Below are 14,028 nucleotides of genomic sequence, written 5' to 3' on the forward strand. Positions count from 1 at the left end.
AATCCAATCAAATCAAACAAACCTATCAATTTACTTTATCTCAGATTATCCTAGGAGTTGCGATAATCAAATAGTGATAATTCTTAACTATAATGTTAGTTATAATCCAAATCTACGCTCATATATTGGATTTGTCATTTATCCAGTATCACACATTCTTTTAAGAAAATAACATTTCCAAGAAGGAAATGTTATTTTCTTTGTTTGTTTTTCAAATGCATTTTCTAAATATTTATTATCTATTTTCTAATTCGTTGTTTGGCAAAACAAAACCTTTTTTTGAAAAATAAAAATAAAAATAAAAATAAAAATAAAAAAATAAAAATCTATATAATCACTGATATATGCTAAATTAACATGTAGCATATGTTGGATGCTTGAAGATGAATAATGTCACATATGGCACATGTGGCATACACGGCATATGTGGGCACTTAAATCTAAATTATTGTTTTCAGGTACTTGGAGTTGTACAGTGGTATAAGTCAAGCACTGGTACATGAGACATATAGGCACCTGAAGTTAGATGAATGCACTTGTGTGCATTGGCACTATTGACACATATGGCATATTTGGAGGTGGGCACAAGATAAGATGGATGATGTCACGTGTGGCACATTAGCATAAGTGGGATGCTTCAAACATAAGGTGCAAGAGAAGATGGATGTCACATTAGCAATTGTGCCATAGGGCATATAACCGAAGATGGACAATAACTCATCAGGCACATTGACACATATAGAACATGTGATAGATGATGGCACATGTGGGCTTAACCCCTCGAGAAACCCATTTTCATAACGGAAAAATGTCTTTCGTAGGATAAGAGGTGGGAAAATAATTTTCCAACAAATATGAAAAGTGCAAAAAATTAAATTTATTTATTTTCTAACAAATATTTTTTTTTAAAGTACAAGAGGGTGTTTTCCCACTAATTTTCATAAGGCTTGACAAAAGTTTCCCAGGAAATAATGATTTCTTTCCTTTCCATGAATACAAAAAGATGGAAGTAGGATTTGTTGTGATTGGATAACAAAATCCTAAGACTCATGGTCCAGAACGTCCATCATGTGGAAGCCTACCTTTGATCACTGATCAATCTCAAAAATCACTTCAACCAGGCCTACTTTCGATCACCTATCCACCTCAAAAATCACTTCAAACGGGATGATCCTCATCGATCAATGGTTATCCATATTGAATGTACTAGGAAAAGGCCACCATTGGCATGGACCATCCATTCCATATTGGTTGTACTAGTAAAAGGCCGTTCATTGGTGTGGACCATACATCATGACCTTTGAATTGCTCATCCCTCTTAGAATATCATTTCCATTGGATGATCTAGAAAACATAAGGATTGGTCACTGGTTAGGAGCCCAAATCATGTGGGGCATACCTTTATTGCCTTCCCTCTCAAAAGTCACTCTGATAGTATAATTCTGACCATCCGATCAATGGCTTAGATTGGCAGTCCATGCTAATTATATTCGAAAAGGTCCATATATATGGTCCTTCCATCATGTGGAGCCCACCATTGATGTTGCATGGTGATGAGAGAGAGGGACAACCATTACGGGCCCTTCAAGTTGTAGAGGGAAAGGAAGAGACTCGTGTGGAAACTCTTGTGCGTGTGATTTGCAATGAACTCGATCCACAGATTCTGAGATAACAGTTGATTGGTGGGCGTGGCAATTAGTCGGGTTCACAGGGTCAGCCGGGTTCAGACCGGGTTAGGGTCAGTGCAAACCGACCCATTTACGAAACGGGCGAAGATTCAGCCCAAACCTAACCCAACCCACTTAAAATTTTACCAAGCCCAACCCAACCCATTTAATTGTAAATGTGTCAGGCTCGACTGACCCGATACAACCCAACTCAGGTTTAAGAATTGCATGACAACATTAAGGCTATATAAAACCTAGCCCAGACGGTGGACACACACACACACACACAAAATCATATATAATTTTCTTCTTTATACGTTTCAGGTTTTGGGTCGTCCGGCCCCACAATTGATAACCTATTGGGGCAGCTTAGGTCAGGTAGGGTTCAACCCCAGTCCGACCCATTTACTTAAACGGGTCACAATTGTGTCTTAATTACCTAGGTTTTTAAATTCTCAAGCAAAAAGCTTGGAATGGAATTCCTGGTTAATGGTTTTATATATATATATATATATATATATAGATATATATATATATATATATATATATATAAAGCAAAGATCTGCTAGACCAAGAAATCGAAATACCACCAACCAAACACCCCCTTACTTTCTTATTTTTGTGTAAGTTGAATTCGCCTGGAAGAAGGGATCTGCAACGAATGACGACAACTTCCTTAAAGTCGAGATCAAGGACATCCAAACGACCCTAAAACTGTCTGAGGTCCATGACTCAGTGCATTGTGGCTTCCTGATGAGAACGTGAAAGGCGATGGACTGCAATGTTGATTCACTACCATTCACCATTAAAAAGAAAAGGGGAAAAAAAAAGAAAAAAAAAACAACTCTTACATCCATTGCAAATGCAGCCTACCAAGCTGATTCAGGCCTTCAAAATGTGGATGACTTATTTGAAGCATAGGATCCCAAGAATCAGACTCATCAAACTATCCTAACCATCGAATTGGTGGACATTAAGAAAAGGCATGGCCAGTGGTGTGTGAAAGCAGATGGTTAGGATCACCCAATCAAATGTGACTGTCGGTCTACAGTTGTATGATTTAGATTGGCATAAATGTATGACACATACAGCAGCAAAGAACTTGCCCCAACTCAGTGTGCTGTAGCAAAAGAATTCGTAGTCTGACATCTCTAAGTCAGCATGGAAAATGAAACTGTGGATATTGTACCAAATTAATAAATAGCAGTTTCAACATCTGATTGAAACCGTCCATCCGTAAATGACAAGAATTACAGCAAAGAGATGAACTAGTATAATCGAAGAGTGTTATACTGCCATTATAGCCAAAATGGTGGTGATTCATCCACGATACATGCATACATGTGACATGAAAAAAAAAAAAACATATCAGTCCAGCGAGTGTGGATGGAGCATATCTGAAAATCACATAGATCAGTTTTTTCCCTGCCCAATTAATAGCCATCAATTGGATGGCTGAGATGTCCAATCAGTGCGAACTTCAAGCATATGTTCCATCCTCAACAGTACACATGATTTGGATACTCCATACACAAGTGCCACATGTATGGCGGATGAGTCACCGCCATTCGGAAAATATTGATGAACTATCAAGTCATTAGCCCAGTTGAAGGGTGATTTTCGTCTAAAGATGAGGAAATACATATAAAACAGATAAGCAAAAGCACACTTTACAGGCAAATAATGGAAGTACCCCTGTAACAGTATAGATGAGGAGTCCTATGATGATTTTGATGAGCCAACGCCCACTGACAAGCTCCTGACCGCAACCTTAACTGCACCCACAGCACCAAGCTGCCTCATTTCCGGGCTCAATCCTCCTTCACTGACGTTCATCGAGTCCTCATCTATCTGAACTCCAACGTAGAACGCTATCTGCACAGACCACAGAGCGTGCAAAGTTACGAGCAGTTCTATTCATCTTTCCCAGGGAGAATGCTGCTTAAATCTACTTTTCATGACTTAAGGAGGAATGCCACTTACTATGACATGGGTACACCAAATATCTCAATAGCACCCCTATGCATGGTGTGCCGTAACAGCCATTACAGGGTCGTAAAGGCCGTTAAAGTAACGGTGGCAAGGTTACACATTACGGGTTCATAACGGCCATTATGGAAAAACATTACCCATAACAACCATTATGGCCCCCATAACAGCCCATTATGCCCCCTGTAAAGGCCGTAACAGTCCGTTACGGGGCAGATACAAGTTTTTCAGGTTTTTTTCAATTTTACAAAGAGAGAGAGAGAGAGAGACCATAACAGCCGTTAGAGGGGCCATAACAGCTGTTACGGCCGTATCATAAAGGCAATGGTGGTGGCCATTATGGCCACCATTACCTTATGGAATACCTTGCCCATATAACTTGTGCATGGTAATAAGCACCATTGATTTGGTAGGCCACCATATAGATGGACAATATCATTGAAGGGAAAAGGGATGGGACTGTGGAGTCATCAGATCAGTGCCCATGAAAATGGTACAGTTCACCTGAAACACGGGAAGGCAGCACACTCAATGGACAAATCTGAACAACTGGATGGCTGGAGTTGTCCCATTATCACAATTTTTTGCCTGTAGATCATCACCTTCTTTTCTTTTCCTTTTCTTTTTCTTTTTATTTTTTATGAATATATACCATTTGATGACCATTAAGACAGTCCTATTTACCATAGATGATACATGTTTGGCACATGTATTCTGAGGAGATGGCATAGGATATAACTTCCAAAAGTGTGTCTGAGTGGGTCCTCTTCCACAATGGTGCGAAGGTCATTGGTGTAAATGTTGTGAGTTGTTTTGCAATTGCACTACCAGTCTTGGCTTGGGTTTCCTCATTCTCAGCTTACTGACAAAAGACTACATGATGGCTTCCAACATGCACTCACATTCCTTGACATGAATAATCACAAGAATCAAACAGGATCTTTTTTCTTAGATAGTCCCAAGGAAGATGTCAGACAGTACTTGTGTTGTAAGAAAACAGATTCCTAACCAAGTGTGTCCCTAACAGAGAATCCTAGGCAATGCGAAAACCATGTTTTCGTGCTTAGGGGCCACGGTGGCAGCGACAGGAAAACTTGGAAATCATGCTATTGTGCTTGTGTATATCTAGAAACGCAGTGGAAAGTAGAGATGCGCACTAGGCCGCCATTACAATATGCACCATGCATGCATTTGTTTTAGTATCGATTCAAGATGCCCTCGTTGATTGTAATCAACCTATGTAATATACTATCAGATAACACTTGATTGTGATCAACCTACGTAATAGTCTATTACACAGCCTGATGCAGGATCAATGCATGAACTGAGTAACATGTGAGATCAAATAGCCGAATTAAAATATTTAATAAAAAAAACACAAACATCGCTATAATCATCACAAATATCATGAAAATCAAAAGAAAACCATGCATAATAATCCTAACCTAAGCTACCAACATCATAACTCAAGATCATTAAAATAAAAAGAAACTAAGATTTAATAGATGTAGGGACACCTAATTAGCATAGGGTATGGTCTATTTCAAAATAAGAAACCTAATAGAACCTAGGGTGAAAATTAGTGTTTTAGTAATTTGGGAAAGTAGGAAATTTAGAAAATTTAAGTTTAGGGTTAGGATTTTGGGGATGGAAGAAAGAGGTTTTAATATAATGATGGTGGAAAACCAAAAGGGGCAGGTGGGTTTCACACATGTGGCCGTACGGCCACACGTGTGGCATGGGAGAATGAGTTTAGGTCGGTTAGGGTTTGGATTGGGGATGGGTATGAAAAAGTTGGGTTTAAGGGAAGACGAAGATTTGGGATGGGAGAATTAAGAATCTGAAGAAAATACCTGGAAGGGGAAGAAAAGAGAAGATGGTGTGGGGATAGATGGAGACCTCGCATCTCCGTTGATGAAGATTAGCCTCGCACCATCTTCCTTCTAAATCACATGAAAGTATCTTCAAATCGCATGAAGATGAGAAAAGAAAGCAAGAGCTTTTCTCTTTTTTTTAATCATGAAATTCAAAGAGGGAGAGGTCACACACCCTTCTCTTTTTATAGATCCAAGAAGTTTCGAAAATTACAAAAATCCTTGTCTTGTGAACTTTAATGAAAATAGCCCTAGTCTAAATAAAATCAACTAAAACACTCATAATGTGTCCAAATATAAAATAATCAAAAACTAAATCCTAAAATATGATAAAGTCTAAAACTGATGTGGACGATCAGCGATCATGTGATCCATGCAATCCAATGGCCTGATCATCGCATCCCTCCGATCTAACGGTCTGGATCACTCTATAAAGCAGCCCATGTGCATCTTCCTGGTGTGGGATCTTCCAGATGCTCGCACATGCACATGGGGTCTTCAACACGATCACGGGTACTCGCCTAGCCATAGAAAAATCGACGCAGCCCGCTTCCGCCTCTAATACGTACATAAGGGTGTACGTGACGTGATGTCATCATCAACTCTCCTCAGCTGAGAAGAGTTCGCCTCTGGCTGACTAAAACTCTCGTAGCGCTCCAAAATGTCTGGATCTAAATGTTGTAACTCGTCCTATGCAATACACGTACTGTCAGAGATCGGCCTGTGCTTCCACTTGACAAGGAATTTCTGAAATCCTCCATGTCAAGTGGAAACTGCTTGTGTATCCAGTATGTCTTCCATTTGTTTACTTCGAATAAGAAAGGAAGGTAAAGGTGGTAATGGCTCGGATGATTGGTCAGGTAAGGGTCATGGATTTGGGACTAGGTCATGGTCTGTGGGAGGTTCTGTGGATGGATCAAAAGGTGAAGTAGCAGGACCCTTGTATTGTACTAGATCTTCCACATTAAAAGTAGAACCAATTCCCATGGTAAGTGGAAGGTCTACTACATACACATTAGGACCCAGTTTTTGCATTATTTTGTATGGCCCTGCGCTACGCACTTGTAACTTTTTAATGGCGCCATGTGGGAACCGTTCAGGCCTCATGCGAACCATGACATAATCTCATACTTGGAATTCATGAAACCTGCAATGAGAATCAGCAAACGTTTTGTATTTTTCATTATTTACATTAATTCGCTTCCTAACCCCATGCATGTGACATGCAAACTCATTTGCGGACTCAGATGTCCTATGGGACACAGACATAGGTATGAGATCTACAGGTTTCCTAATTCATGTGACGTCCGAACTTGGGATACCGTTTCTGCATTATTTTGTATGGCCCTGCGCTACGCAGTTGTAACTTTTTAATAGCCCCATGTGGGAACCGTTCAAGCCTCATGCGAACCATGACATAATCTCGTACTTGGAATTCATGAAACCTGCGATGAGAATCAGCAAACGTTTTGTATTTTTCATTACTTAAATTAATTCGCTTCCTAACCTCATGCATGTGACGTGCAAACTCATTTGCGGACTCAGATGGCCTATGGGATACAGACATAGGTATGAGATCTACAGGTTTCCTAGGTTTGTAGCCATGCACAACCTCAAATGGACTCATGCCTATAGACCTATTGATGGAACTATTGTATGCCAACTCGGCTATAGGCAAAACGGTATCCCAAGTTCGAACGTGATCACCCACAGGACATCTAAGCAGATTTCCAAGACTCCTATTGACAACTTCAGTTTGACCGTCTGTTTGAGGGTGATAGGCAGATGAAAATTGAAGCCTTGTCCCTATCATGTGCCATAGTGTCTTCCAAAAATAGCTCATAAAGCGTACATCACGATCAGATACTATGGTCTTAGGTAGACCATGTAAATGCACTACCTCCCCAAAGAAAAGCTTAGCCACGTTGGATGCATCTAATGTTTTCGAGCACGGAATGAAACGAGCCATTTTGGAAAAACGGTCCACAACCACGAATACAGAATCGTGTTTCTTGATAGTTTTCAGTAAGCGTAACACGAAATCCATACTAATATCCTGCCACAGAGCATAGGGTACTGGCAAAAGCATATACAATCCTATATTTTGTTTCCTTTGCTTTGCCAATTGGCAAGTCCTGCACTGTCCAACAATCTTGGCTACATCTCACTTGAGACTTGGCCAATAAAATCTATCCTCCACAAAGGTCCCTCCCCAAATGACCAGCTAGCCCTCCTGCATGAAGTTCCTAAACCAGGAAATCACGGAGGGAAATATGAAGAATGCAGGGTCTGTCACATTTAAATAGGAACTCATCGATGATGACAAACCCACAACTATCGGTCGACTGACCGTCTCGCAGTGACGCATACAACTCACCAAAGTCTGGGCATGTAGGATACTCTTCTCTCAGCCGATCAAACCTAGTCACTTCTACTCTCATACTTTGGAGTAACGCCACACGACAACTAAGGGCATCAGCAGGTTTGTTCTCGACCTCAGCCTTATGTTTAAGAACGAAAGAATATTCCTAAAGAAATTGGACCCATTTAGCATGCCTAGGGTTTAGTTTCTTCTGGGAACTGAGGTAAAATAAGAACTCGTGGTCAGAGAACAAGACAAATTCTTGTGGTAATAAATAATGCCACCAATGGCGTAAGGATTGGACGATCGCATAGAACTCTTCGTCATAGGTGGAGTATCGTTAATTTGCCCCATTCAACTTCTCACTAAAATAAGCAACGAGGTGCCCTTCCTGACTGAGCACGCCACCTATACTTACCCCAAATGTGTCACATGCGACCTCAAAGACTTTACAAAAGTCTAGAAAGCGGGTGACAAGGGCTTCGCTCATCTTGCCCTTAATCTCCTGAAAAGCTTTAGAGGCAGCTTTAGTCCATACAAACTCATTTTTCTTGATGCAATCCGTAATGGGAGCCATAATGGAGCTAAATCCTCTAATGAACCGCCTATAAAAAGTCGTCAAGCCATGAAAGCTTCGCACCTCATGAATATTACGCGGTTCAAGCCATTCAACTATTACACGAACTTTCTCGAGGTCCACTCTCATGCCCTCAGACGATACGATGAACCCTAAGAAGATAACGTTCTTTGACATAAATGTACACTTCTTAAGGTTATTATATAGCTTTTCAGTTCTGAGGACCCCACAAACTTGCCTCAAATGGTGGAGATGTTGTTCCTTTGATGTGCTATAGATAAGAATGTCATCAAAACACACCACAAGGAACTTACCCATAAAGGGTCTCAACACCTAGGTCATCACTCCCATTAATGTGGTCGGGGCATTAGTCAAGCCAAAGGGCATGACTAGCCACTCATATAGCTCATCCTTCGTCTTGAAGGCTATCTTCCACTCATCTACTGGATGTATACGTATTTGGTGATACCCGCTCTTGAGGTCAATCTTTGAGAAGATCGTGGCACCCGCCATCATGTCTAACATATCATCAAGATGCGGTATGGGAAACCAGTACTTGACCGTGATTTTATTGATGGCTCGACTGTCCACACACATACACCACATGTCATCTTTCTTAGGCGTGAGAAGCGCAGGCACGGCACACAAACTCATGCTCTCTTGAATGAAACCCTTTCTGGGGAGCTCATCCACTTGCCTCTTCAACTCCGCATGCTCCGTAAGATTCATTCGATAATGAGGGAGGTTTGGCAGAGTCAACCCAGGGACAAGATCAATGGCATGTTGGATGTCCCTCGCAGGTGGAAGCTCATTTGATAAGTCCTCTAGAAATACATCGTGAAACTCATCCATAATTGGCTTCACCTCAGGGGGTCCCTCTACATTAACCTCGGGTATAATTTTTCTCGCCACTAAGGCGTACACCATCGAATCCACCGGAGTCTCTCTCTCAAACTCCTTGGCGTTGATTACACATAGAGTCTTAGGTTGGGATTTTCTTGTATCCCTTGGGTTACCCAACTTCCCCTCAGTTTTCTTCTCCGCATTGCTCTTTGGTGGGAGAGGAACTAGAGATAATTTTTTGCCTTGATGCATGAATGAACATACATTTAAGTGGCCATATATCATCAAATTGTGGTCAAATAGCGAATCTAAATAGGATCCAAAATTATCGAGCACGAGACATCGCTGAGTAACAGGTATGGAAGATGCATCCACCCATGACACTCTATAAGGCTGAGGGTGCGGTTCAGGTTTCAACCCCAAACGGGACAAAGTGCTAGTGAAGACCACATTGGTACAATTGCCACTATCGACAATTACCTTACAATTCTTCTCTCCATATTTTGCATAGGTGTAAAATATCATAGTCCGACGCTAATCATCATTCTCCTTAGCATTGGTCAAGGCACACCTGACTACTACAAGTGGTGTGGTCTCTTCTCCTTCTACTTCTTCATCACTAACACCATTGATGTTAGGCTAATAAAATTCTTCTTCAAAAGCACCATCTTAATCTCCTTCTTCCCCACCATCATCAATTACCAGGGTTTTGTTCCTCTCTTTCGATGGACATTGATGCGCAAAGTGACCAATCCCATGGCAATTGAAGCATCACGTTTGCTCACCTCCCCTAGAGCTAGCACTCTCTATCCCCTTTCCTTTGACATCTCTAGGGTTGGGTTGAGACCCAATTTAGGGCCTAGACTGACTCCCCATGTTAGGCTTAGCCCCTTGAGAGCAAGTCTTGACACTTGGATCCCAAGAGTCATAACGCTTACCAACTGGTGTCTTTAGGTAGTGTTCAATATCTTGCACCACTTGGTACATGCGCTCCAATGTACCTACATCACGAGAATAAAGTTCTCGTTGGATCTCAAATCGGAGGCCCATCCTGAATCTAGACAATGTAACCATCGGGTCTTCCTCAATGTCACATCACATCATGTACTCCTTAAACTTAACGATGTAATCTGGAACGGTCACGGATCCCTGGCACAAAGCCTGCCACTGGTCTAGGAGCCTCTGACGATAAGTGAGATATTTTTCTTTAAGGACCTCTTTCATCTCGACCCAATGCACAACTGTGGGCTCTCCTTTCCATTCAATTTTACGCTCCATGTTGGTCCAAAAAAGTTTGGCCTGGCCTACCAACTTCATCTTGACAAATCACACTTGACGAGCATCAGACATATCATATCACTCAAAATAGTTGTCCATGTCAGCCAACCAATCAAGGAATGCTTTGGGGTCCAAGCGACCATCAAAACTAGGGGCGTCAACTTTCACACATTTCATGACTTGTGCATCTGGATCATAACAGTCATAACGTATCATAACGGTCATAACGCTCCTCACGTGGTGGTAGAACGTGTGCTCGACCACGACCAACACTTTCACCATGATCATGTTCCCGCCTATCAACTTGATTTCCAACCTGAGATTGAACGTTATCCCCAGTGTCGGGGTTTGCCTGTAAGGAGGCCTCAAGTTGATTGACGCGCCCATTAGTCGCGGTTAATTGAGTGGCAGTGGTTCTATTGTGAGCTTCAATGGTCGTCAGACGGTTATTGATAACATTAAGGGCCTCGGCAATCTGCTCTAGATTCATACTGGGATGTAGACCAAAACCACGTCTTGAACAAGTGGGCATACACAAGGAAACTCTAAAAGGAAACCCTAGATGTGACTTTAACCTAGATGCGACATAAAATCTCATATGGCCTAGATTTATATGGGGACTCAATAAAACCAAGAAAAATGGTTGACTAAACAAAATGTCCCCTTCACGAAGCCGGTCAGGCGGGTTGAGCTGTATAAAATTTTCCCCACAAAGACGGGTTGATAATAGACTGACCTACACTAAAACTGTTCTCTGATACCAAATTTGATGCAGGACCGATGCATGAACTGAGTAACATGTGTGATTAAATAGCCGAATTAAGATATTTAATAAATAAATAAATAAAAACACAAACATCGCTATAATCATCACAAATATCATGAAAATCAAAAGAAAACTGTGCATAATCCTAGCCTAAGCTACCAACATCGTAAGTCAAGATCATTAAAATAAAAAGAAACTAGGAACTAATGGATATAGGGACATCCAATTAACATAGGGAATAGTTTATTTCAAAATAGGAAACCTAATACAACCTAGGGTGAAAATTAGAGTTTTGGTAATCTGGGAAAGTTGGAAATTTAGGAAATTTAGGTTTGAGGTTAGAGTTTTGGGGATGAAAGAAAGGGATTTTGATATAATGATGGTGGAAAACCAAAAGGGGCAGGTGAGTTTCATACGTGTAGACGTACAGTCACACGTGTGGCGTGGGAGGATGGGTTTAGGTTAGGGTTTGGATTGGGGATGGGTTTGGAGGAAGACGAAGATTTGGGATGGGAGAATTAAGAATCTGAAGAAAATACCTGGATGGAGAAGAGAAGAGAGGATGGTGTGGGGATAAATGGAGACCTCCCACCTTCGTAGATAAAGATTAGCCTCGCACTAATCTTCCTTCCAAATTGCATGAAGATGGAAAAAGAAAGCAAAAGCTTTTCTCTTTTTTTTTAATCACGAAATTCAATGAGGGAGAAGTCACACACCCTCCTCGTTTTATAAATCTAAGAAGTTTCAAAAATTACAAAAATCCCAGTCTTGTGAACTTTAACGAAAATAGCCCTAGTCTAAATAAAATCAACTAAAACACTCACAATGTGTCCAAATATAAAATAATCAAAAACTATATCCTAAAATATGATAAAGTCTAAAACTGATGTGGACGATCAACGATCGATGGCCCGATCATGTGATCCATGCAATCCAATGGCCTGATCGTCGCGTCCCTCCGATCCAACGGTCTAGATCACTCTATAAAGTAACTCATGTGCATCTTCCCAGTGTGGGGTCTTCCAGATGCTCGCACATGCACATGGTGTCTTCAGCACGATCACGGGTACTCGCCTAGCCACAGGGAAATCGGCGCGGCCCGCTTCCTCCTCTAATACGTACGTAAGGGTGTACGTGACGTGATGGCTTCATCACAGCCCCTATAGAAGTTTTTTGCTTTTATTGCCAATTCCAAGCCCAGATAAAGGAGGAGAGTTGCGTCAAGTTAGCAGCTGGCGTCAAATTTTTGCCATAACTTTCATCCTGAATCCGGAGCTATGGCCCTCAATAGAGTGGAGTGGCGGAAAAGGATTCATGTAGACGACCCCAATTAGTAGGGATAAGGCTTAGATGATGATGATTATATATGATGATGATGATGATGATGACACTGTTGTTTACAAGATTAAGGCTGTATTCTATTAAGCTGGACTTGAACCCGAGACCTCAATGTTGAAATGCATACTGCCTCCCACCAAGATGATGATGATGATGACAATGACACTCTTGTTTACAAGATTAAGGCTGTGTTCTATTAAGCAAGACTTGAACCCAAGATCTCAATGTTGAAATGCATACTTTGCCTCCCACTGAGTTAAGGGCTTGAACCCTCATTAAGGCTGGGTATGGATGCACGAGTGAAATGAATTGCAAGCTTAACCAAAAGTAGATTGCCTTGTGTATCCATTGCTTTACTGTATACATTTTTGTAATCTGTTTTCCTTTCTTTATTAAATCATTTCTCGTTGTTGATCAAAATAAATTGACAAGAGCCAATAGTGTTTTACTACAATTTGTAATGGGTTTCTTTCTTTCATTTCCAGCTGTGCACGACCCATTGGCTCATACAACTACCCCATTGTTTGTTTTGAAATCTCCATCAACCAGTTTAAACGCTTTGTCCAACATGTGGCACTTTCCAGTAACATGACTAAGACACCTAATCCGTACTGATTTTGAAGTGACATGTTGTGCCCAGGAGTGTCCAAGTGTCCGTAAGTGTCGGCATGGTAAAATCCCAGAAGTAGAAGCGTCGAGGTAACATGGGAAGAAATTAAGGATAACAAGAGGACAAAAAGAACATTCAACAAAGCAATGACAGTGGCAGAAAATGTTACCTGGCCAGATGCATTCCGAACAGGTGAAATGTGAAGGAAATTCCAGAAGGAGCTTTCATCTTTCCTGAAATTTAAGCATATGCCAAATCAGTCAAAGAAATGGTTGCCAAGCCCAAAGTAGAACACTAGAGCTCCAGTCAGAATTCGTGCATATGCTTCTGTTCTAATTATTGCAGCCAAAAGTAAAGTATGCACCTGTAATTCAAAATACGCACTGTACAAGCTCGCGAAGATTGGATGCTTTCCCTTATCTATGAAACAGTGAACAAGAAAAGAAAAATATATAGAGAGAGAAAATGTAACTGAATATGCCCAGAACTAAAACAAATGCCATCCTACCACCTAATTGTACAAGAGAAGCTCAAGATAGCTCTAAACCTGACATAACGCTTCAACATCTGTGCCGGGCCCTTGTAAAAATCTACAATTGCGTCCCAACACTTCATGTCTAGAGAAGCCTAGAAGAAGAAAAGAGAATTTTTGGTTAATGTAAACTGCCCATTTCCCTGAAAATAACGTTCGTGATTTAATATTGATGTTGAAGTAAACAATATA

At 41.0% G+C, this 14,028-nt stretch overlaps 1 protein-coding gene across 1 annotated transcript in view; it reads right to left on the reverse strand.

Moving 5' to 3' along the window:
- Window positions 1–2,831: 2,831 nt before the first annotated feature.
- LOC131232478 (protein TWIN LOV 1) overlaps window positions 2,832–14,028 on the reverse strand; it is a 28,267-nt gene continuing 17,070 nt past the window's right edge. Inside the window, exons 4-7 of the mRNA XM_058228737.1 lie at window positions 13,852–13,931; window positions 13,669–13,724; window positions 13,474–13,537; window positions 2,832–3,542 (exon numbers count right to left, since the gene is read on the reverse strand). Coding sequence (XP_058084720.1) covers window positions 3,387–3,542; window positions 13,474–13,537; window positions 13,669–13,724; window positions 13,852–13,931 — 356 coding nt within the window. The 3' untranslated portion in view covers window positions 2,832–3,386. The remainder of the gene's footprint in view (window positions 3,543–13,473; window positions 13,538–13,668; window positions 13,725–13,851; window positions 13,932–14,028) is intronic.

This window comes from Magnolia sinica, chromosome 18 (genome assembly GCF_029962835.1).
Source record: "Magnolia sinica isolate HGM2019 chromosome 18, MsV1, whole genome shotgun sequence".
In the NCBI taxonomy this organism is placed as follows: Eukaryota; Viridiplantae; Streptophyta; class Magnoliopsida; order Magnoliales; family Magnoliaceae; genus Magnolia; species Magnolia sinica.